General features: G+C 37.7%; 1 protein-coding gene across 1 annotated transcript in view; it reads left to right on the top strand.

Annotated features, from left to right (window-relative positions):
* LOC121269873 (protogenin-like) overlaps positions 1-17,961 on the top strand; it is a 114,495-nt gene extending 96,534 nt beyond the window's left edge. The window contains exons 12-21 of the mRNA XM_041174911.1: positions 6,418-6,513; positions 7,569-7,755; positions 9,993-10,120; positions 10,879-11,049; positions 11,964-12,155; positions 13,008-13,131; positions 13,483-13,645; positions 15,806-15,916; positions 16,477-16,851; positions 17,893-17,961. Of these exons, the coding sequence (XP_041030845.1) occupies positions 6,418-6,513; positions 7,569-7,755; positions 9,993-10,120; positions 10,879-11,049; positions 11,964-12,155; positions 13,008-13,131; positions 13,483-13,645; positions 15,806-15,916; positions 16,477-16,851; positions 17,893-17,961 (1,616 nt within the window). The remainder of the gene's footprint in view (positions 1-6,417; positions 6,514-7,568; positions 7,756-9,992; positions 10,121-10,878; positions 11,050-11,963; positions 12,156-13,007; positions 13,132-13,482; positions 13,646-15,805; positions 15,917-16,476; positions 16,852-17,892) is intronic.
* The last annotated feature ends 6,729 nt before the right edge of the window (positions 17,962-24,690 follow it).

Here is a 24,690-nt window from a genome sequence, read left to right as displayed (position 1 = left end):
GCTTCTTGCTAGAATATGGATTTACTTTCCTATTGGTGCAGGAGGGATGGTGCAAAATAGATCAAGATGATGTTGAGGTTGATGCTGCTCTGTGCTGAGGTGACTGATTTCATCAGTTACTGCAAGGAAGTGCAATGGTTGCTGTTTGCAGGACAAAACTGAGGGGGAAAATACATGTTCCTGTGCCCTATGTGTTATTGCCTGGGTATGACCTTCACACAAAAAGCAGGACAAATCCAACCCGGCCAATTACTGCCCCAACAGTCTACACTCGATTATCAGTAAAGTAATGGAAGGGGTCATCAACAGTGCTATCAAGTGGCACTTGCTTAGCAATAACCTCACCTGACACCCAGTTTGGGTTCCACCAGGGCCCCTCAGCTCCTGACCTCATTACAGCCTTGGTTCAAACATGGACAAAAGAGCTGAACTCCCGAGGTGAGGTGGGAGTGACTGCCCTTGACATCAAGGCAGCATTTGACCAAATGTGGCATCAAGGAGCCCCAGCAAAACTGGAGTCAATGGGAATCGGGGAGAACTCTCCACTGGTTAGAGTCACACCTAGCACAAAGACTGTAGTTGTTGGAGGTCAGTCATCTCAGCTCCAGGACATCACTGCAGGAGTTCCTCAGGGTAGTGTCTGCAGCCCAACCATCTTCAGTTGCTTCATCAATGATCTTCCTTCCATCATAAGATCAGAAGTGGGGATGTTCGCTGATGATTTTGTTCAGTGACATTCGCAACTCCTCAGATAGTGATCAGTCCATGTCCAAATGCAGCAAGACCTGGACAATATTCAGACTTGGACTGATGAGTGGCAGGTAACATTTTCACCACACATATGCATTGCAATGACCATCTCCACCAAGAGGGAATCTAACCATGCCTCCTTCAGTGACATTATCATCACTGAATCCCCCACTATCAACATCTTGGGGGTTACCATTGATCAGAAACTAAACTGGACTAGCCATATTAATACTGCGGCTACAAGAGCAGATCAGAGGCTAGGAATCCTGCGTTGAGTAACTCACCTGCTCCTGGTTCCCCAAAGCCTGTCCACCATCTACAAGGCACAAGTTAGGAGTGTGATGGAATACTCCCCACTTGCCTGGACGAGTGCAGCTCCCACAACACTCAAGAAGCTTGACACCGTGCAGGACAAAGCAGCCCACTTGATTGGCACCATGTCCACAAACATTCACTCCCTCCACGTCCAATGCACAGTAGCAGCAGTGCGTACCATCTTCAAGATGCATTGCAGGAATTCACCAAGTCTCCTTCGGCAGCATCTTTCAAACCCACGACCACTACCATCTAGAAGGACAAGGGCAGCAGATAGATGGGAACACCACTGCCTGGAAGTTCCCCTCCAAGCCACACGCCATCCTGACTTGGAACTATATTGCTGTTCCTTCACTGTCGCTGGGTCAAAATCCTGGAATTCCCTCCCTAACAGCACTGTGGCTGTACCTACACCGCATGGAATGCAGCGGTTCAAGGTTCGCCACCTTCTCAAGGGCAACTAGGGATGGGCAATAAATGCTGGCCCAACCAGCGAAGCCCACATCCCAAGAATGAATAAAAGAAAACTAGTTTAACATAAGTTATAAGCCTCTGCACTGCATCTTTCACTTGAAGGCATTGCAGCTGCCCTCCCACTATTTCTCCTTTTTCCTTTTATAACTGCACTGAATTCTACTTCTTACTGTTTCCATCCTATGATCCTCAAAACTCCTGTATCTCATTTTCACTACTGTCTTGTCTTGGTGTGTCTTTATTTTTTTCCCTGACCTCCTGTTCCATTCATATTTGAGCTGTGCTTTTCACAGCCAACTGCCTTTTCCTTTCCCCATAGTTCAGTTTTCTTTACAGAAGAATCTTTGACCCAGAGAAACAAACTCAGTATTGCACCAAGCATCGAGTCCAAAAAACATCAATATCTGTGTTACCATCGCACAAGTCATTTCAATAGATGACTCCAGTTTGAACTGAAAATTATTAATGGCTAATTAAATGACCGTTAAAAGTGATCTGTGACTTTATGTTCTCCTGCAAAATAAATCATACCTTGTCTGTATATTCCTGTCACTTGGTTTATTTTTAATGTGCCTTTAGTTTAGAAATGTAGTGCAGGTTCCACTGGCTACTTACAATGTTTAGTGTGTGTAACCGTATGTTGGATCGTTCGGAACTGTTCTGAGACACTTTTGTTCCTTTAAAGTTATAGTGTGTGGATTTGAAGTAAAAGCAACAAGGGGACAAAGATAAAAGTAAAATACTGCGGATACTGGAAATCTGAAATAAAAATAGAAAATGCTGGAAAAACTCAGCAGGTCTGACAGCTTCTGCGGAGAGAGAATTAGAGTTAATGTTTCGAGTCCGTATGACTCTACTGTTTTTATTTTCTATATGAGGACAGAGGATCATTTCCAGCAGGATTTAACAGAAAGGTCATCTCTGTAATGGTGAAGACAATAATAGTGCAGAATTAACTCCATAGTCATTTACCTTTAAGATAACACACCGTCTTAAGTAAAGATTTCCACTGTTACCACTGTTTGAACTTTTAACATAGATGGTGTATAATAAATAATGGTCTCTAGTAGATCGCCTGATAAGTGATGGCTCTCAGGTTTTATGGGGATTATTTGAACGCACTACAAGTGTTCTGCATCTAAGCCCTCCTGTAGGTTATCTGGTTACCAGAAACCATTAAAACAGCAAAAGCTGCACTTTTGTTTTAGATGATCCATTAACAGCCGCAGACGTATTGCTGTGTAATGGGAGCTCTGCATATCCAAGTTAGAGGAAAAAGTCAACCATTTTCACACGCTTATTTACTTCAGCTGATTTTTATTGGGTGTTTCAGTATTGCCATTTTTTATTGTGCTCAGAAAACCTTAAAAAAAACTTAAATTTTTGATGACTTGTATCAAAACTGGTGTGAGAACACTTCTGCTATTCTTTGTTAGCTACTGTATTGATTGTTGCACCTTCGCACAGCAATATATTGCTGGTTTGGCAATTTTATATTTGTTGTTCATTTGTTTCAATGAAAATTTAAAAATGTTACAATGTACTTCTCATCCACTTCACAGGCCAATCTTTAATTAAAACATTATTTTACCTAAAAGCTAAGTAGATGTGCTTTGCATTGTAGAATGTGTAATTTGTCAATATAATTATTTAATCTTTTCAGTGAAGAGAATTTACACAGACATGCACCCTCCAGTTTTCCCAACATTTTCCCCATTAAGTCGTTTTAAGCCGATATATCGAAAGGGTTGTCTGCTTCCAGACATTGTGAATCAGCAGCCCAATGATTCCTCCTCCAGTTTTCTTTCCCTTGACTAGATTGGCTAGATTAGGACTGAATGCCAGGAATGAATCTGCACCCTCTCACCCTGTGGAATTGTCTGAATAATCACCAACCTGTTAACTTTTTAAAAATTATAATTGAAGACCTTTGCAGAGAAAAGAAGTTACGCTAATCTGAAAAGTTGCAGCATTAACTTTGTACTGTTAACCAATTAATCCTGCCATTCATTATGACGGTGATAAGTTGTTAAGTATAATTAATAGATACGTAAAGAAATTTAAAACGCAGCTTTCTCATCCAGTGGTTTGTGGTGTTACTGACCCATATGGACTGTGCTCTGTTTAGCTTATCTTAGTAAGCGTGGTACTGGGGGGGGTGCTACAATTATCCTCAATGCCTCTGGCTAAGGAGGAGAAATATCAGCTAGGTTCGTGCTCCTGATTGCTATCTAGTGACCTCTGCTGGAAAGCGCTCCGGCATGGATATTCTCATGATCAAGTACCCTATTGACATTTATCCTCGAGTCTCACTTTGCTGAGGTGCCAGAAGGCTGCTGACACTGATGGGCCTGTGCCCCACCGAGTGTGCCTGACTTGAGAAGAAAATGAGATAAAATTGGTTTGGGGGTGGGGTGGGCAGAAAAGAGAGAAAATCTTAATTTGTTGTCGAGCCAATTGGGATTTATAAACTATTTTAAGCTTTAAGTTTTATAGGACAGCTGTATTTAAAAAATCCATAACACTTGCTAATTAAATAAATTTGAATTCATTAAGCAGCCTTGAAGTTTCTTTGAGGGGACCATGTGTTTCTTTTTTGTTTCAGATAGCTCTGCTTGATGGTTGCTCGCTGTATTTCAGTTACAGCTTGTTAATAAACTGATTCCTTACCCATTTTGTATTTTCTAAAGAAATTTGTATTCAAAGTGGATGTTGTGTAGGCTTCAGTTTCTATAAATACCCCCACTATAGTGTGTAAAGGTCATCAGAATGATAAATACCAGTGCTTTGCAATTGTGGATAAGAAAATCTTAAACTTCATGGAGCTGTGGAATGATGGATTGGTTGCATTTACAAAGAGAGGCCTCATGTGTTAAGATGCATTGTGTAAACTATTGCTGTGAGCAGTATCTCTCTCTGAGGAAGGGCAATTCTGTGTTGACATTAGACCTTCACTTGTCTCCATTTAATGGAACAGTGACCGGTTCTGGATGACCACTCGGGAGGCCAGCAGACATTTTTAAGCCATTTGACAGTATGATAAATGGTTAGTGGGGCCATCTTCTGGCATTCAACAAGTAGCAGGGGTCCCTTGTAGATAAGTTGTTTTGTAGGCAGATCCATGAGCTAGTTACCCATACTTTTAGTTTTTATTTATTTCATACTTTTAAGAACAATGTTTTAGTTTAATAGTGAGAAAAATGCTCAAGTACGCAGATGCTAAAGATAATTTCCTAGTTTATTTAATGTGATTGTTTGTTGCTAATGGCAAAGTTTGACTTTTTTTGCATGAATATTCAAGCTAGTTTTCTTCATAATTCAGGAGACTCCTTGAAAGTATATTATGTTTGAAAAAAGTTATTTGCAGCAATGCCTAATAATGTTTTCCTTGGAATTAACAGACTGGAACCCAAAATTACACCTTTACTGCTATAGATTCTCTCATGCTAAACCAGCAGTGATAGAAGAGACACTAGTGCTGATTTGAATGTTCTTTCATACCTGCCAGCTTAAAATGGCAACATGACTTGTAATTAGAATACTTCTTATGTGCAAATAGCTATGTTGTATGCACACTCTGCTTTTGCATGAATTTTTTTTTAAGTTGAAGTATTTAGATGGATTTTTCACCAGAATTCAAATTTATTTAATTAGCAAGTGTTATGGATTTTTTAAATACAGCTGTCCTATGAAACTTAAAGCTTTATAACTCCCAATTAGCTTGACAACAAATTAAGATTATCTCTCTTTTCTGCCCACCAATTTTACCCCATTTTCTTCTCAAGTCAGGCACACTCGGTGGGGCACATATGGATTCAAATGCTTATTCAGGATGCATCACTGGGTCTCAATATTATGTTTGTTGAAAGCGAATTGCAACTGATGTGCCTAATAAATAGTGCAGTGAATATGAATGAATTTGAGAAAAATAGGCAGTTGAACTGATCCCAACAAGGCCCCTCGATGTTCAGTGCCATGCCAAATGAACCTACTTCATTTTGGTTATTACAAGCCAGGGTCTGCCATGAGTTGGCCGGGATGTTTGACCTCTTCAGGGATGCTTTAAGGACAACCCTAAAGCGTTTCCGCTGTCCTCCTGAGATTCTTTTGCTGCAACAGTGTTCTGAGTAGAGCAGTTGCTTGGGTGTTTGGTGTACGAATAACATGTCCTGCCTAGTGGAGCGGGTTTTGAATAATTAACGCCTTGGTGCTGGACAAGTTGGCTTGGGAGAGGATGCTGCTATTGGGCCGCCTTTTTTGTCATCAGATTTTAAGGACCTTAGTTTTCCGGGTGTTTAGTGAAAGGCCCGTTTTCTAGTATGCTTTGGCAAAGGAGTCGACAGTGACCTGGAGCTCAATTTGTCGGTGAGCGTGCACACAAACATCATCTGCATACTGAAGCTCTGTGATATACTCCGTATGATATATTCTATGATATTTTCAGTTTGAGATATAGTTGAGAGCAGAGGAAAGTTTGACTCTCAAAAAGCAGAAAATAGCACATGTTAAATATGGAAGGACCCTGAACTTCAGGACCATTGAGTTTTTGTAACTTTCCTTATGTTATTGATGTTTTTTCCCCTGTTATAGACCATGTTTAGATCATCCATGAAATGCCATGACATCTGAAATCGCTTTTTTTTTCCCACAGAAGTTATACTTTTTTAGCTTATGGCTTTTATACTTTCCAGATTTGTATATGAATTACTAAAAATTATTCTGCAGGCTAAATGATGCTGAGCAGCAGATATTCTTCTAATCTATGACAACAGGACAGAGCGTCTAAGCAAGCAGATGCTTGACAATACAAATACTTGATGACCCAAAATGGGAGTGTACAGAAGTCTTTAATAAAGCAACTGTGCTTTCAAACTTTAGATCCTCGAAGGAAGTATCATATGCGTTTGCTGGCGTATAATTATATGGGTGAAGGCTACCAGGCAGACCAAACTGTAAGCACCCCAGGATGTGTCTGTAAGTGATTTGTTTTTAATTCTACATTTAGAATTGTGCAGAGTATCAAACATTGAACAAATTATCTCCAGAAAAATGCAGTAACCTTTAAACTTGGAAAGCTCTATAATTTAAGGCAGCATTGCCAGAATGCTACGATCCTCTTCCACAAATCATTAATTCAGATAGCTAAACATTAAATGAGATTTCTTGTCACTAATGCTATTTGTAAACAAAGGCACCCTAACAGTCATGACTAACTGGCTGTTAGTTATTTCAGAATCACCAGCACTTCTGGTGAATCATTTCTGATTTATATGAACCTGTTTTGTGTTTTATAAATAATATTTTAATTTTGGCTAAGCAGAAAACAAAAACTGCAGAAAATAACATTTTGTGGAAGAAAATTGGTTTGAATTCCAATTCTTAAGCTGCTGAGAAATGTAACTTGTTGCAAAACTCCAAATCTAAATTGTCAGCAACTGAGTAGTACACCAATACCCAGTGATTCAGTAAATTGGAGACTATTTTTGTCTGAGTTTAAACCATTTCTGTCTCTGCGCTTTGCACGACTTTCAATTTAAAGCATTCTTTTACTGTTTAGTAGGTTTGGCAAAATCTTCAGTATTTTACTAAATATGTTTCATCTTTTTAATCACCCTAAATTTTCCTTTTAAATACATTGGTTTTGCTACAGAGCTTGATAATATGCTCTTATTGTTCAATATGTTTGGAAAACTGATGGATATTTTGACCAAGGTGCATATGTGGTTCCAATTCAGCTAACCAACACACATACTTTAAGGACCTTTCTTGATGAATTTGTTGGCCATTTCTGAGGGGGCTGATAGCATCTTGTCCCCTGAGTACAGAATTTGCTTGCAGCTGTTCTCCATAGAAACAGTTATTCCTTTTTTCAAGTTGATAAATACTTGTGGAAAACCCACACATTTTTCCTGGTGTGGGGCTTCAAATGAAAACTTGAACCACACTTCTGATTTAATGAAAAACTGCAAGCATTAAATATGTTTGTAAAGCCCCAAGTAGATAAATTAAGCTATTTTCTTATTTGATAGCTGTTCGGGATCGCATGGTGCCTCCTCCACCTCCACCTCATCACTTGTATGCAAAAGCCAACAGCTCATCTTCCATTTCCTTACAATGGGGGAAGCCAGCCTTTACTGCTGCAGCAATGATCAACTATACTGTCCGCTGTAATCCTGTGGGGCTGCAGAATGCTTCCCTTGTCATGTACCTTCAGACGTAAGTTAATTTGCAAATCTATATTGCAAGGTGATTCAGTTGTTTTTGTAACAGTTTGTGGTTTGGGGTTATTAATTGTACAGTAGAATTGCATAAACTTCCCAAATATAGTGGTGTGCATCACCAAAAACAAAATTCTGCTGCAAATTCTCAGCAGAAATGGCAGCTTCTGGGGAGCAGAGAAACAGTTAATGTTTCAGATCAATGATCCAATGAATTTTCTTCAGAACTCAGTTCTATCTGATCCAAAACGTTAACTCCCTTTCTCTTTCTCCACAGTTGCTGCCTGACCTGCTGAGTATTTCTATCATTTTCTGTTTTATTTCAGGTTTCCAGCACCTACAGTATTTTACTTTTGTAGCAGGGTGTTACTGTGTTCTTGCACAGCTACGTTTGAGCTCTGATGACGTGACTGACTTGAATTCTATTGCTTTTGGAGATTGTCTCAATTTTTAAAATTAAAGTTTTGTATTTAATTTAGATCTCTCTTTCAGCCTTCTCCCAAATTGAGAGGCTTGGAAGTCTGCTGAATATAAACAACATGCTTGGAGTCTAGATGAAACTTTGAGAAAGCCGTTTAAGATTTACACCGATGTATATTGTGCTGCAACAAGATACGTTATTTCTTTTCAGTGAACACCTTTAGGCCTTGCCAAGCATATTCATTTGCTGTGCCTTGCATTTGTCTATGTCTGCCCAAGGTGATTCTAGATAGTGCTGTTCAGTATCAATCTTCAATCTAATCACACAGTAAACAAGAATGCCAGATAGGAAAATTCTAGTCCCCATACTGCTATTCTTTGTTGTCTAGCAATTTAAAAGAGGTTATTGGGTCCCTCTGGCATGACACCAGATAGTTGTTTACACTATGAAAGTATGAAAGCTTCAGCCAGGGTGAATGAAGCTTTTAACTAAATAGAACTTTTATAGACAAGCACCATAAACTTTCACTTCTGATTTTCTTTAAGATATGGTGCTAAACTAGCTTTTGTTTAACAATTCAAAGCTTATTTTTATTACAAACTAACAAGCCACGTTATAAGCAAGTTTGTGATTGCTGTGTGATCCTTTTCTCTGGCGGATCAGATCAGCTTTTCCTTTTCTCTGTCCCTCATGCATTTACTATTAATACTAAAGTGCTGGAGTTAGGTGACTTTTCATGTTGCTATGGTATTGTTACAGCAATGCCAATGCCACAAGTGCAAAATGCTTGAGAATTTTGCCTTATGAATAGTTCCAATATTGAAAATATATTTAGCAATTGTCAAACATTGTTAAAACCGACAAAAGGATACATGAAAGCAAAAGTTAGTATTTGGCTGTTTCAACTCATCGAATTTCATCTCCAGCCATTTATGAAAGGTGCTTAAGAGGTCGAAAACCGTTGTTTTTTTCTTTTGAAGTGCTATATTTTAATCTGACATGCATGGAAAAATAGATATCATATTGTCAAGTTCTAGGTGCTTTGAAGGAGACTATTGTTAAAAAATATACTTTTAACACAAGCCACAATAAATCTCAGACTGTGTCATTGAGCGTTTGGGTTGGCATGGTGAGATTTGGCAGATACAACAGCAGTCACAGTTAGACTGATAATACTTGGCATTTTAGTATGAAATTTTCGGTTGTGAGTTTAATATTAAAAATGACTACAATCCGTATTCCTGTGATACAGTCATGATTGGGCCATTTTGCTTTTACAGGGTATCACCCTGCCAAGCTTCTTCGAGAGGAGAGTACAATAGTTTATGTAATAGGTTATCTTAATCCTTTGTTGCCTGCTCTGTATGCCAGTGACGTAAGACAAAAACTTTCCTGATCCAAGTATAGAATTGGAGTTCTGCAGACTGCTTTATATTTACTTCTTTTTGATAGAATTTAACTTCCAAGATTAACACTTAAATCCTGTCTTTAATATGCGAAACACTGAGCTATCAAATTTCATCTTCACACACCAACAGATTTTGTAAGTCACTTGAATGAATTATACCCACTTTTGGTTCATATTGAATTGGTGAATGAATGATAAAGCTATTTATCTGCAGATTATGTTAAGTATCTCCATAAAACTTCACTTTTGCACTGAATTCAAAGTCACTTAATAGGCTGATTTTAAGAAGTTTAATTATGTTGCAAATTGCTTAGCATTTATAAGTTTGCTCAGAAAAGCACTTCTTATAATAGGTATTTCAGGACTCTAGCATATTAATAGCTCCATTTTATTTTCACTTAAATAGGTCAGAAACACACATGCTTGTTCATGGCTTACAACCTTTCACCAAGTATGAGTTCGCTGTGCGTCTTCATGCAGACCAGCTCTCCAGCCCCTGGAGCCCTGTGGTTTATCAGCTTACGTTGCCAGAAGGTAAGAACAATGTCAAACTCCCTCGTCCTCCAGAAACTTTACTAACTCTATGGCACATTACATAAAAACAAATTGCTACCTTGCTTTAAGCACTTCTTGGTTATACACAGTGCAATGGGGTGTGTTTTGAGAAATGAATAAAGCATTAGATCTCCTATATCAATGACAAATTATCTGGAAATTTACTGAAAAATAGCATTGTGTCAAGTTATCAGCTAATTTACCAACAAAATATAACCCCATCCAAAGAAAATATTTAGCCAGCCTATCTTCACAACTCATGAAATCTATGGGAGATCTTTTAAGTTGCATCAAACTGTTCATCAACCTGGTATCTGCTCATCAATCTGTACTCCATGTTCCATCCTTAACATTCCAACTTAATTCATTGTTATGTCAAATGTCATCCAATGTTCTGTAGAAGCAACTGTTTAATGTTTCTTGTTGCATTTGATGACAGAATGGAAGTATAAAGTCTGTTAGTCCTGTGACATTATTAGTGCATTGCAGTAATGAACGGTTAGCGTGATTTTATAAAAGCTGTATTTTTATTATACTGTTTGTATTTTATACACCTTTAAAAGAACAGCCAGCCCTAGAGCCAAAAGCCCTAATTCTTGCATAAAATACTAATCTGTGATTTTTTTTTTTTGGAGGATTCTATTGAGTTTCTCAAAAGTTAAAGAAAGCTCTCTTGAAGTATTATTTATTATGGATGTTTTTGAATATCCCTTCATTAACTTGTTTTACTACTATAGCTCCAGTTAATCCACCTTCAAGTGTGAAAGTCACTTTAATAGAAGAAGGAACTGCTCTAATTTCTTGGAAACCCCCAGAAGGTACCAACACAGTCATCACTCGTTACACCATTCTTTATGCGTCCAGAAAGGCTTGGATTGCAGGAGAATGGCAAGTGCTTCACAGGGAAGGTGAGCTTTACTCAGACCACAGCAATTCCTTTGACCTTATATAAATCTAACTCTGGAAACTATCGAATCATCAAATAAACATTTAAATGAATGGAATTTATTATCAGGAAATTATTATGCCTGTATGAGAATTGTGTGATTAGTAACAGCTAATATGGTTTTAAGAGGTGATGATCTTGCCTACTTAACCACCTACACTTTGTTGAGAATTACCATCCCAAGCGGACAGTGAAGATATCACACGATAATTATGGATGACGAAGGCAATTAGACCCAATCTGGTTCATCTATTCAGTAAGGCCCTACATTTCCCCCATTGTTGGGGTTATAGTACCTTTCTAAATGGATCTTTTGTCATTCTTTATGTGAAGAAAATCTTTCTGATATTAGTCCTAAATTTTCATTTTACTAATTTGAACTCCCCTATCCTATTGTAAGTTAAAACTTGGGTATGGATATCAAACTGGCTGAAAGGAGAAAAAAGTGGGAACTTGTTAGGACAGTGACCTCAGGCAGGATGGGGTGTGTGCTGAGTGGAGTGCAACAGGACTTGATGCCGCTCTCCATACTGTTCTGAATCAATGTTGTGGACTTGGGTGAAGAAACTCATATCCTATAGTAGTGTACCCATATCTGTCCAAGTCAGATAACCTAACCTTTGGTTTCTACCAACAGTGCTCTTCAGTTAGCTAGTAGGAGACAAATTATATTCTCCAGGACTTTTGCTTATATATGTTTCTTTTGTCTGGATGGTCCGATGCAGAACTGTGCAAATTGATACTTTTCCAAACGGGAATTAAAATAAGAATGATATATGGAGATGTGGAACTAATAGATCACTTGTTGTGCAATACACTGATGCTGCCATCACTGTGTTTGTATTCTTGATCCATTAATGCCATCTTTGATTTTAGGAACAATTACTATGGCCTTGCTGGAGAACCTCCTCCCAGGAAATGTCTACCTCGTTCAGATATCTGCCTCGAATGAAGTTGGAGAAGGGCCCTTTTCAAATGCTGTGGAACTAGCAATCCCTGCTAAGGAAACTGTATACTTTAGCCAGGGGCCTAAGTGGGCTGACTCTCACAGCAGTGGAGATGCCAAAGGTCAGTAAACAGTCAGCTGCCATTAGGCAATTGTGTAACTAATGTAATCTCTTAGGCCTTTCTGACAAGCTCTCTTTAAAAGTAGACTCAATGGGCATACTTGTCAGTGAAATGCTGTTAGTATGAGATACAAAGAATCTAAACTGGGCAATTTAAAAACAGAAGATGCTTTTAACATTATCCCACTGGAAATTAACAATTATGTTTAATTATTGTGACTAAGATAGAACTTTTAGATGTGCAATAGTTTCAATTGTAATATTTTTTGCCGCCTGTGCAGAAGTCTTTATCGGAGCAACTGATTTTGATAGCTCTATCATATCATGTGATTGCACATTAATAGGGATGGGAAATAAAGCAACATATTGGAATTATCTGAATGGAAACTGACTGGGACATAGTGTTGGTAAAAGCTAGAGAAAAACCTGGTGACAATACTCTAAAACTTATAAATCCTGTGTTCTTTGCTTCTACAAACATCCTACTGCATATTGTCTTTATCCATGAATTTAAACAAAATAATACATTTCTGTCCAGATGTGCTACATGGATTGTTGCTGCTGACAGAAGCCTTTTATGAAAATTATCTATTACTATTTACATATGTAAAAGGCAATTTTTATAAAGATTTAACAGTTTGTTTAATTGCTTTGTATTTATCAATAACAATACTGATGTTCACATTCTCAATAATATGAGATAGATTGTCACATCTGTCTGATCCCATTTTATTTTTATCATTGAAATTAGTAATAGAATTGTGTGATCCAATGACAACTGTGACTGAAAACCTTTTGAGTCACTTCTTATTTAATTGTTCCAATGTCTGTTATCAATCTGTTTTTACTGAAGCTAACTCAGATGTATTTTACCACCTGGACCAAAAGTCAATGACTGGAATTATTGTCGGAGTTTGCATAGCCCTAACTTGTATCATCATCTGCATCCTTATCCTCCTCTACCGAAGCAAAGCAAGGTATCGTTTTGAAAGTACAACTATTTAGGGCAAAATAGCATTGTTAAAAGAGCAATAATTATATTAGAATTTATTGTAAATGTATTTAATGTAATTGTGAAGGAAAATATTCTGTTAATCAAAATGTTAGCCTCCTGCTGAAAATACTCAACCCCCTTCAGTCTTCAATCAGTATTTTATTTTAGGAATTGTCCTCTTCTGTAATAAGCTGTACTCACCTCAGTTCACCCATTTTCAGTTAAATCGGGGATTAAAGTCACTATATTCAGCATTGAATACATATCAACAGATATTATTAGATATCACATGATTGCCAAGTTAATTTTTCATGGTGAGCTTTTGTATGTCCAGGAAATCATCTGCTATCAAGACTGAGCAACAGGGAAATGTACAGTTAGCACATGTGACAAGACCACTGGTCAATGGCAACCATCTTGCTAAGGGTCAGAATGAACAGGAAACTGTGGAAACCTTAATGCCAATGATGCCTGAAAATGTTTTTTTGGATACCAAGGTAATACATTTTATATTTACTTTTATTTCTACTTTGCCTACCTCTTGCCTTTTATAGTAATACGTTATTTTGATCTAACTGAGGAAGTCCTTCAAAACTTTCAACACCAATGCACGTTCCATAGTATTGAAATTTTGAGAATTCCCATTTTTCTCCTAAACTCTGATCACGGCCATCCAAGTCAGACCATTGCGCGTATATTGAACTTCTGCCCTGAGAGATCCATTTCTGGTGGCATCACAGCCATTTACACTGCATCAGCCAAAGCTGTTGAATGGATTGCTAACTTCGACATCGACCTGTAACCATTTCCGCAGCCATACATTTTAAAAATTGCAGGGTCCCTCCCTGGTGCAATGTGTTTGTTGGTTCCTTTTAAAAACTCCTCTTGCCAAATTTCTCCCTTCCCATCCACTTCAGTATGCTAATTCCTTGACAATATTGGGCTGTGAATAGGAGATATTGGCCTGAATTTTACACTCCCCAACCAACAGATTTTTAGTCGGAGGAGGGAGCGCTAAAGTGCAGGGACGGGATTCCCTCTGGGTCCCCATCAGCCCCGGCCACAGATTTTATGTTGGGGCGGGTAAGGCCTCGGATGGGAAGCCAGCATTTAAGTGGCTGGTTAAGGGCTGTTTCATGCCCTGCCTCAGTTTTTAGGCTGGCAGGAATATTGTTTCTTTCCAGCCTTTCCCCATTGTGATTCAGAGTTAGATCTTGAGCAGGGATAGGGGAGGTGCCCTCTCCTAGTGACCTCTGGAGCCCCCCACCCGATTAATTCCCTCGCAATCCCTCAGGCCTTCGCTGCCCTGGGACTCCTTACACTTACCTTATCCTTCCGCTCTGGCATTTAGGTTGGTGTAGTCCTCTACATGGGCATTGCTGGGCATTTATTGCCCATTCCTCATTGCCCTTGTTCAGAGGGCAGTTAAGAGTCAACCAGAAAAGTCACATGGAGGCCAGACCAGGTAAGGATGGCAGATTTCCTTCCCTAAAGGGCATTAGTGAACCAGAATGGGTTTTTATGACATCATCAGACCAGATGTTTTATTAAATTCAAATTTCACCTTCTCCTGTGATGGGATTTGAACCCAGGGCCCCAGAGCATTACCCTGGGTCTCTGGAATACTAGTCCACTGACAATACCACTATGCCACTGCCTCCTGTGGAACTTTCCTAGTTTGTAGTTTATGCCAGTTTCAAATCAGAGGAGGCTAGAAGGACCCTGTCCAAGCTGCTTTGTGAAGCCAAAACCAAGATACAGAGCTTTCCTTTATAGAGAGAAATTATTGACTTTGTTTAGTCTTACAGCTTTCCTCCCACACAACCCAGTGTCCCAGCTATCCCCTACTTATACTTTTTTTTGAGTACCAATTAAAAATAAATAACAAATAAACTAATGAACAAATTAACAGCCCTTTATAGGGCACTGTAACAAAATGAAAAAACTTTAAAAGAAACTTTATCCACTATTTATGTGTGCTCCAAGTACTTAATTAAACAATGCTCTTCACCTGGTACCTTGACAATATAATTAACATATCATTAACAGACCCACTTTTCTGTAATGTTCCCTAATCTTTGCTGTGAGAACAGAAGCAGGTAGACATTTAGCAGGGCAGATCGGCTGACAGGGAGGCATATTACACATAAGCAGGGGAGGTGACAAACACGATATGACAAAGGAGAAGAAAAAAGTTACATTAAAAATTGGGAGTGGGAAGTAACTTGAGAGTAAATTTATTAATTGCAACTCTTAAAATTCCAACCTTAGAAGAAAATGGCATGAGAAAAACACAGGATAACATGGAAGTATTTTGCATTATTTATTCGTTTGGTGTATCGGTACTTGTGTTTAGACAAGATAAAACTGATGAAAATGTTGGGGCAGAAATGATATCCAGAGTTTTGATCAGAATATGGGAATATTGTTAAAAGCTAGCAAAAGTTCAATCAGCTCGCATTACATGCTCCTCTGACATCGTGGCTGAAACTGTGTGAAACTAGTCACTTTAATAGCAGGCAATTTGGAGGGACTACCTTTTCCGGGACTTGAACCTAGAACAAAAAGTGTAACTCAAATGCCCGATTCACTGTAATAATAGGTGGTGTTTGAGCAAGAAGTAAACCATCTGAATGTGTTCTATTGTATCCCAACAGGGTGGGTCTGATCTGATTATTAGCAGCACGACTCGTGTGAACGAAAAGGCAAAAAAATGGTCATTATTTGGGTCATCGAAGAAATCAGTGAAGATGCACAAAGAAAAGCAGGTAAGATTTGGAACCAAACTCTTGAAGCAAATGTAAATTGATGCTTTTAAGGGGTAGCTAGATAGACACATGACAGAGAAAGGAATACAAGGTGAGGCTGATAGAGTGGATGGAGGCTCATGTGGAGTGCAAACACTGGTTGAAGCATTTATTCCTTTAATTATTGTAGTATAATAAATCTGAGCATTTTGTTACATTGCCTTCTCTGCTGGGGAGATATATATATAAAATTTAGTTCAATAATAGCTGCCTGCATTTGAGCATGTTAGTCTTCTCTGTGCCATACACAACAATTATCATCTACTTGTTTGAAAAATGCTTCATGGTATCCCTCTTATCAAGCTTGCACCACCTGCATTGCTATGATCTTTCCCTCTAAAGAATTATGTTTTCTATTGCAATTACTTAGATTTATAATACAGCCAATTGTACAGATTACCTACACATAACAATGTTTATATCAAAGATCCTCTTAACAGTTTACATTGTCTACTATGCAAAAGAAGTTGGCTGGAATTTGAAGTACTTGCTAAATGTAACTGGTGTAATTCTTTTGCTAGCAGCCAGTGAGAAGAAATGTACGAAGCCTGAGCTCTTACCAGCTGACTGGGCTGACCTGTGAGGAATCGGGTGGCTCAATACACATTCCACCTACATCTCTGCAGGCTGTGTTCAACACTGCAGGAGACACAGAATATTCTCATAACAGTGACGGAAGCCATGAAACTGGCGATTCAGGCAGATACTCGCACGATTCTAGGGAGGAAATGGAAATGGCTCACCTTTCTTCTGTCACATGTACTACACCTACCTTCTTGGGGCCGTTTGTCCAAGCAGAAACAGTCAGCGTTCTTATCAAGTCTACCTCAGAGGAAGCTCAACTCCTGTTGATTGGTTCTTCTTCTACTACCTCAGACCTGCTGGCACCACCTCAAGTATGTCAAATGCCTTCTCCAAAAACTGCTCACGAACACGCTAACAATGAATTTCCAATTTAAGTTACCTGATCCAGTTTGACCGTAATTTATCTGTACAATGGACAATGTGCAGTAAGCCAAAGAACATTCTGGAACAAAAATCTGGGTCTTTTTTTTTAATCACTCCAGGTTCTTACACGCTTTTGTTTTATGAATGTTACATTTTGAATTTTACCCACCATGAATGTCTGTATGTCAAAAATGTGAAAAGGACCGTTACATTTCTTTTGATTTTATTTTGAAAGGTATATCACTGGAGCAGAAATAATATTTCAGGCTTTCTGCTGAAAAATCTACCTCAATGTTACCTAACGGTAAACTCCAGTATTTAACATATTTGACTCCATTGCCTAATAGCTGATACTTCCTTACAGAAATACATTGTTTTGCTAAAAGAAATGTTTGTTGATGTTCTGCTGTGATGTAGGGGTTGTAAGGACATTGCCATGAGAGTGTTTAACTAAAGCTCTGTTTACACAAGCAAGTATCATTCTAAAATAGCAACAAATGCAACACCATTGAGCTGAAGTTGTTTTCATTCACTGTGCTTTTTTTTTAATGTAAGGCAAAGGATCCAGTCATATGTTTGAATGAGAGTATTAAAGCCACAGTCCCAACCCATGAAACTTAATATGATCACTTTTCACAGCTGTTATGTTTGTGTATAATACAGCTTTACATAGAGCTGTGAAAAATGTAAAGCATGTTTGATCAGAGGGAAGAGGAAATGCTTTCATTTTGGATGTTTTTGAAAGAGATACATGTTTGTGCAGTGTAACACTGTGAACTAAGTAAACGTGCCTAAGCTGCTAATTTGAAAGTCATCTGAATTATAACAGTGTTGTTGTACAAGCAAAATGAATGAACTCTTATCCAGTCTGAACCTAAAATGTTTTGGGTACATTTCAGTTTCATTAAATATCTGTTAGGAGGCACCGCAGACAAATTGAAGCAGACCAGGATTAACTAGAATGATTACCTACATGCTTCTTGTTCTAGAAACTGATGAATACTGTAGATGCAGAAATTATGGAAAAACATGGCTCTTGTAGTGACTCCTATCCATAACCTTGCACTGTCCCAGTTGGGTCCTGATTTCATGCATTCTAATAGATACTCCTGCAACTGCATGTTAGATCCGTTTCAGTGCACACATGACATCTATTTGGTTGGTTCATATACATACTCATTCACATCTACTTTCTATTCACTATTTATTGGCCAATCTTTATAATTTGCAATGGCATCTTTTTAATGTAAATGTAGAATCCCCTTCCATTTATGATGGTTCATTTCTTGTGAAAGATACTAAACTGTGTAAAACGTTTAGTTGAAGTTAGTGATTTGTATCTAAAATTTATTACTCCAAGGGAGTTTCTCCTGTTCACTTATACGTAGATTTCAATTTTGTTTCTTATTTGCAGCATTGACAAGTGCTTTTTCCTCAAACTGATGTCCTAAAATCTGTGCATAATCGTGACCAGCTTCAAAACTGGAAAAAACATAAGCTAAAAATACACATCCACCCTTGGTAGACTTAAGAGAGTGAAGCATAAATTCCTTTCAATAGATATCACATTTCCACTAATTCTACTTATTGACTGAATACTTTGTTTTTAATTTCGTTTAACTCTGAGCACCTTGTTTCTGTTCCCAAATGACAGCCAAATATCTTTTTGCAGTTTTGGACAGAATACTTCGGCCGGAATTTTCAGGTCACTCCCATCGGCGGGATCTCCGGGTTCCGCTGAAGTTGATGGGCATTTGAATGGCTGCTGCGTCCGTTGCGGGGTGGGGGGGGGTGTTTGGAAAATTCCAGCCCTAACTTCTGTTCCCCATTGTGCGTGGATTCACTTATTTCAACAACCTGCCAAATACAAGGAGGCAGTGGTATGATGCCATTTGTCGCCATGTGCAAGAAAATAATTGATTTAATAATTAAGATTCCTAACAAGAATAAGCAGAATTCTATTTTTTAAAAATTTGATTAAACTGTTTTCAAATGACTGCTTCTGAATCACACGAATCCAATATTAATTTTAATTATTATCCAATTGGATGGAATACCAAGTTAGTTCTATAAACATGTCAAAATAACATGATACGTTTATAGTTGAATTTGCTGTGGATTATTACTGTGTTGGTGGGTGACTCTATGACAATTTGGACATAAATTTTTCATCTTCTGATAAAAACAACTTCAGCTTATGGGTATTATATTAAATAACTCATTGGAGAGTTGCAGTCCAAAGACTATCATTTGGTGCCTCACTATTTCTGTTTTTAGAATGCTTGCATAAAACAGAGCTTTATGATACCAAAAATGTTCACAGGGAATAAAAGCTGCTACTCTCATGTGCTCTAACCTTGCACCTCCTGTTTGATACTACCTCTTTTAAAAACCTATTTTAGTGTTATTCTTTATCTAACCTCAGGGATCAAATAATTACATTTGAACTGCCACATTGAAATGTGTGGTGTACTGACAGGGTATCTTGTTGAATTTTTGATTTTTAAAATAGTTACTGTGTAGCTTTTAAGAGTTAGAACAGATCACTAGAAATATGTGCCAGTAAATGTTCACGCCTACGTGACGCCGATATATCAAAACTATTTTAAAACAAGCTTACCAAAGAAAATGTACATAAACTTTCTTTTTCTGTGAAATTTCTTTTTGGGCCATTTAATTACAATTAAGTCTCTTAATTTTATGATAGTTACTAATCAATCAGAAGTAGTGACTTGTATGTATTTGAATAGAAAAATTGATTTTCTAATACAATATTACAGTCGTGTAATTGGAAAACTGCTTTGGGAAGCAAATTATATTGATGTGTAAACATCCAAGGTCTACTATGGTTCATTCTTTACTAGAAAAAATAGAATTACATTAAATAGATATCCAATGTGTTTATGTCCAAAATTAGTTGCAATCCAAATCTTTGCCCTATCCAAATCATTAATGTTTTAATGTTTGAGTTAAGTCCTTCTATCGGCTCATTTAAAGATCCTTAGTACTATCTACTGAGTACTACTTCTGGTTAGCTGCACTCTGCTCTTTATAGTGTAGATCAGAATTACAGTAATAGTCAGTTTAGCACTTGTCTTTCAGATTAGTGTCATCCTATAGTATTAGGAGTCGGCGGTATACAAAGGTAAATGACGTTTGTCTATATCCAAAGATTTACTTTTCTTGTTGGATTTTTTTTATATATTGACAGGGCACTGTGTCTATGCAGTATCTGAATTCCAAACCTAAGAACTGTGTCACTTTTCATATAACCTACAATAGAGTTGATGAATGAAAAAGAGAATTTTCTTGTAGTTCCAAATGTAATGTAAATGCGCATTACTCCTTAATATTGCAACAATTAGTTGTTTAATATCACTGAGCGCAAGAGGATTCTCTTTTTCTGATTAATTATGAAGCTTTAATGGATGCTTTAGGCATCATTGATTATTTGGCATTTTTAAAAGAGGCAGACTTTTTCCCTGATGAGCCTAGATTCTAATTTAAAACTTTTTTTTAAAGAAATACCAAATTCCTTTGCGCAAACCAAAGTGAAATACTCCAGCTGTCTGTAACACTCACTCGAATTTCTTTAACAATTCAGTTGAATTGCGAATGTAATTTACTGAGGACTTCTCCAAAGATGACTGCATATTCCTGTGGCTTAGAGTCACATTGTCTGCAGCAGTTACTAACAGGTACATACAATATAATGGCAGTTCTGGAGTATGTGAAAGAATAGGGTCTTGTAATAGCTTTAAAAAAAAACTAACCAATGTTGAGCAATAAAGACAGTCCTGTCTCTTGGCTAGTCAAGTTTCACAGGGTGAAGGAGAGTAAATAAAGCTGCTTCCTTAATCAATATATTCAGTGTTATTATTTTCAAATACAGCTAGATCAGCCGCCCATAAAAACCAAAGATTTTTTGTTCACCTTTGTGTATCAGAAGTAGGAATTTACCTCTTCACTCCGAGAAGAGTAGATTGTTGTCTTCTCTTAAACGATGTTGTTTAAGTGTTTGCTTTTTATTTTAATGCAACAACAAAAGTCCATGTTAAACATCCTGAGTCAAAACCAGCATCATTTCATTATATGCAGCAGTCATTTTGAAGTACTGTGTATATTAAAATCATGGCAGTGCACAAAATAATAATTATGGCCAACGGTTAAGATTTTTTTAAAACCTGACTTGTTTCCCTGTCCCCTCGTTCAGGTTTGAGTTGCTATGTATGGTTTAACCCATGGATGGTATTGGTGTCACTGTGCTCAACACTGCAGGCTCAATATCTAGACTTCTTCATGTTATTTTAGTTTTTGATTGTGCTGTTAGAAATTTTAAACTTGTAAGTTCACAGAACCATTCTTAAAAAGCCCATTTGTCCTACATCCTTTTGTACCTCATGATGTGGAGACATCATTAATCATTTAGAATTTCCAATTAATTTTCCTCTTTGCAAACCTAAGCGATTAGACCATTGCCCCATTCCTCATGCACCCTCGCCCTATTTTTGTTCAGCTTTGGACTTGGTAAGATTGTCCTATTTCAGGAAGGCACCAGTCAGGGTAATGCCATGTTCTCTCTCATCCATGGCATGACCCTGGCTAGCAGAGTGAATCTTCCAGAAAATACTATGCAAATCTTGGTCACTATTGGGATTTGCTATTGTGATTCCAAGTTGGAAGCCTATGTTTTTTTTTTCATTGTAGCTTCTGTACTACTCACGGTCTTTTTAATATTGGCCAAGAAATACCCAGTTAGCAGAAATGTATTACAAAAGTAATACATTGAGACGTAATGCACAGTACTTCAAGATTGATAACTGCTGTTAAAAGCCGCCAGCATATTTTCCTCTCTTTTCAAATGTGTTTCAGATATAATGTAGATAGGCACTGATATCTACTGTATGTAATTAAAAGGTATAGAAGCTTCCGCAGACAAAATCCTTGTAAAATACATCTTGCCCAGAAAAAGTGATTGCTGGGGAAGCTTGTGATGCATCAAGCTGCGTCCACAGATACATCGAATTTTACAAAGTGCTTTGGACAAATTATATTCATTTGTGCAACCACCTTTTTAGGTTTATTTAGGGGGCCTGCAATTCATGTCTGATAAGTCTCCGGTTACTGACGACATCAACTCATTAGAAAACATTAGCACGGTGTTAGGAAATAATCATGTCCGTTCGTCCAGTAAGGCAGAGTGTGGAAAATGTGCTGGCACGCTAATGAGATTTAGCTGATACTTTTGAGGTTAGAGATGTTGACTAAATAGAAACTACGGCCTCATTTTGAATTTAAGTGTTTGTTGATGCACATTAATCTGGAATTGTGTGTTAAACTGTCTGAAATTGTATTTTCATTTTGACATGTGTTAAATTTGTGAGCCTGCTGTGATGGCTGCTTGGATGACATTTACTAAATCCACTTGAGGTAACTGATGTAGCAGTGCCAAAGTGAGTCATGTAAGCACACATTACATCAGTCTGGCAGGGCGGAAGAAAAAACTGTTTTCTGCTTTTGTTTTACTATTGGATTTTTTTTCTTTTGTGATGAGAACAATAATAATGTTAGTTTTTTTTTGATTTAGAGCATACTGTTAAGATGTGAACTAAAGGGAAGAAGTGGAAGGTCCAGTCTAATGATGTATCTCAGGTGTTCTGAACCTTCTATCTTCAATTGCCAATTGTCTTGTAAAGGCAGTGTTTGTGATCCTGCCACTGGATGGTGGACCTGCATTATATCAAATTTTATTTGTCTCAGGGGATCAGCTTCACTACTTGTCCATTGCTGCAGGAGAATGAACGTTTGCCTTGATTTGTGAATGTACCTCATTTATGTCTTTAACTACTTTTACTGAGAAACTGTGTTTTCCTATTTTATAATAGCATTACGGTGAATGCCGCCTAGAATTCAGGTGCCTGATCTGTAATTTTGCTAAATCATGCCAAAAATATAACTAGTCTAAAAGCCAAAATGTTTTAAAACTGTTGTAAAATAGTCCGAATTTTGAACAATTGCACAGTTTAAATAAAGTTTTTCCATAAAAATATACTGACGTCCATTTAATGGAAAAAATAATCTTCAAAACAATTCAAGGTATTTGAACTCATCAGTGATTCTCGCGTGATTAACTTCATTCAGACCTAAATCCCCTGAAGAATTTCTAGTTTCATACTAACTCAGTTTAAAATAAAATCTTTTTTTCCATCAAATTTTCCCCCAGCCTTCTCTTATCTGAAGGGCACTAAATCCATGTAGAGATGCTGTCCCACAGGTGTCCTCTGATACTCAGTTGAGTGCTTGTTGCTCATGTGTGAGCTCAGGCCATATCATACTAAAGTCACCACTGGCAGCAACCCTTGTTCATACCTTATATCCACTTGACATGTCTAACAAAAGTGGCTTTATAGCAATCGGGAGAGAAATCATCTTCAATAATCTCATTGTTAACCAAGGAGCACTGAAACCAAATACTGTATCACTCCTACTCAGATCAGCTAACTAAGCACAGATCAAGATTCAACCTTTCCTGGTCTGTATGACAACTAATTCACTTCTTTATCTACTCGAGCTCTTGGGAGAAGCTTATTGAAACCAGTTTTCAAACAGACTAAATTGAAGCAGGTTTGATTTGATTTGATCCAACATCATTTTGATTGGAGCTAGCCAAACCAATGTTTGCTGTCCAAACCAGATTTTTTTAGGAAACTATACAGATAAAACTTAGTGACAAGGACAGTTTGGCTACGACTGAATGGTTGAGCTGGTCTCAAGTGAGTATCATGCCTATTCTTGGGACTCTGATTGAAATGGCGTTGATTTCCTAAATTGATGAGCTGTTGGAAGAATTGCTTAAGATCATTAATTTAAATATTTCAACAATTTCTCCTGTCCTTAGGTGGTTTCTTCCCCATCGTAATGTAGCCTCATCGATAAAAAAAATTATCAGGTTACAAAATATCACCACCTTACTCCATATAAAACATACAACACATTTATCTACTCTTAATATTGACACAAATAAATTGCAATTTGTGAATGAAGGATGCTAGCCATTTCTTTGTGGGCTTTTGCACTGGAACCTGTGGCAAATCAAATTCCAAAAGCGTGGTGTTGTCTACAGACGATCCGGACCAATGTGTGACTCCTTAACCAATCAGATTGAAGGATCTTTACTGAGACATTCACCACCTGAACAGTAAAAGTTAGAATTTTCAATTCATTGCCCAATAAGGTACAGAAAGCAAAATAGGGAGAAGGAAAGATAATAGAAAAAAAAAGTTTCTTTTGCCGTGTGCAAATTGGCTGCCACGTTTCCTACATTACAACAGTAAAATCTTCAAAAGTACTTAATTGGCTGTAAAGTGCTTTACGATGTCTGGTAGTCATAAAACACAGGCTTACATTCATATGGCTTTAAATTTTTTTTCAATCTCCCAACAATAGCTAAAATATAAAAAGAGTGAGACTACACAATTGTAAAAGTAACACCTGAATGTCAGTGGTTGTTTGGTAATATAAAACATACCATTTCATTCAAAATTCACTTACACTTGAACAGCCACGCCCCTAGCCAAGCTGTTTCAGTTCAGCTACATTTACCCAGCTGTGTGGAAAATTGCCCAGGTATGTCGTGTACACAAAAAGCAGGATAAATCCAATCCAACCACAATTACTGCCCCATCAATGTACTCTCAATCATCAGTCAAGTAATGGAAGGTGTCATCAACAGTGCTAGCAGGCAGCACCTGCTTAGCATTAACCTGTTCAGTGACGCCCAGTTTGGG

Source organism: Carcharodon carcharias, chromosome 26 (assembly GCF_017639515.1).
Source record: "Carcharodon carcharias isolate sCarCar2 chromosome 26, sCarCar2.pri, whole genome shotgun sequence".
NCBI lineage: Eukaryota > Metazoa > Chordata > Chondrichthyes > Lamniformes > Lamnidae > Carcharodon > Carcharodon carcharias.
This window is presented reverse-complemented; position numbering and strand designations above follow the sequence as displayed.